We start from the raw sequence: 1,186 nt of genomic DNA on the forward strand, positions 1-1,186 counted from the left end.
GTGATCGTGTGAAGGAACCATATAAAACATTGCCTGGAGATATTTTCGTCATAGCAGATGCTAAACCTGAAACTGCGTCTGATTTACAAAGGGTAGGAAGAACCTGGACGTTTGCTTTAGTCACTAATATTACAGCGGATGACGATGAGGAAAATAGCTCATCTACTTCCTTCAAAGTGAAGGCACTGGAAGACATTGCATCCAAAGATGAGATGCAGAACTCACTATTTGTAGTTTTCCTGAGGAACGTAACCACAGAAAGACGAATATGGAATGCATTGCACATGAAGGAAAACCTAAAGATTATCAAAGAACTTTTGCCCACTGGTTCTGTGGTATGTTTCTTTAGTTTTATATGTTTCAACGTGTAACTGCAGAACCAGTTTTGTGAATATATAGTTATTGTTGTTGTTGTTATTTTGAGGAACAATTTTTTGAGGACTTTATAGTTGTTTTACACTTACATATTTGCTGGAATGAATATTTACTCAAATTTCATGTTGTATACAGGTAGAAGAAAGCTGCGGTCTTTGTTCCTGACAGATTGATGGAACCTTGAATGAGATGTTTCTGACAAGTTTGCTGTCTCAACTGAATGGATCTCAAAGGAAGGCAGTTTCGGCTTGTCTTAACAAAGTGCAGTGCAACCACAAGGCTCATGTGGAACTCATTTGGGGCCCACCGGGAAGTGGGAAAACTACAACTGTTAGTGTCCTGCTGCTTACTCTGTTGAGAAAGAAATGTAGGACACTCACTTGCGGCCCAACCAATATTGCAGTTACAGAAGTAGCTGCACGTGTCCTAAAGCTGGTAAAAGAAGCCAGAAAAACACCCTCTGTAACAGATGATCAATTTTGTTCCTTGGGAGACATCCTCTTATTCGGCAGTAAAGAGAGACTTAAGGTTGGTACCGAGATTGAAGAAATATTTCTGGATTATCGTGTAAAAAGGCTTACAGAGTGCTTAGGCCAGCTGGGTTGGTGGCACTGCTTTACTTCAATGATAACATTTCTAGAAGATTGTGTCACTCAGTACCATATTTTCTTGGAAAATGAATCAATCAAAGAGAGGGAACATAATCGTGAAAATGAAAACCATGAGAAAGAGTGTTGCAGTGAAACTGAATTTAAGAAGGCGAAACACAAATCATTTCTTGAATATGCAAGAGAAAGATTTGTCTCTACAG

The 1,186-nt window shown here is 39.1% G+C and overlaps 2 protein-coding genes across 2 annotated transcripts in view; both read left to right on the forward strand.

Annotated features, from left to right (window-relative positions):
* Positions 1-1,186, forward strand: part of LOC110423454 (uncharacterized) — a 14,748-nt gene that overhangs the window by 1,361 nt on the left and 12,201 nt on the right. The window contains 1 exon segment of the mRNA XM_089784725.1: positions 1-335. This exon segment is cut by the window's left edge and continues 211 nt beyond it. Within this exon segment, the coding sequence (XP_089640851.1) occupies positions 1-335 (335 nt within the window).
* LOC149526742 (helicase sen1-like) overlaps positions 565-1,186 on the forward strand; it is a 5,627-nt gene continuing 5,005 nt past the window's right edge. The window contains exon 1 of the mRNA XM_089784645.1: positions 565-1,134. Within this exon, the coding sequence (XP_089640771.1) occupies positions 565-1,134 (570 nt within the window). The remainder of the gene's footprint in view (positions 1,135-1,186) is intronic.

Source organism: Theobroma umbraticum, unplaced genomic scaffold (assembly GCF_002168275.2).
Source record: "Theobroma umbraticum cultivar Fairchild unplaced genomic scaffold, ASM216827v3 scaffold_20.0, whole genome shotgun sequence".
NCBI classification, from domain to species: domain Eukaryota; kingdom Viridiplantae; phylum Streptophyta; class Magnoliopsida; order Malvales; family Malvaceae; genus Theobroma; species Theobroma umbraticum.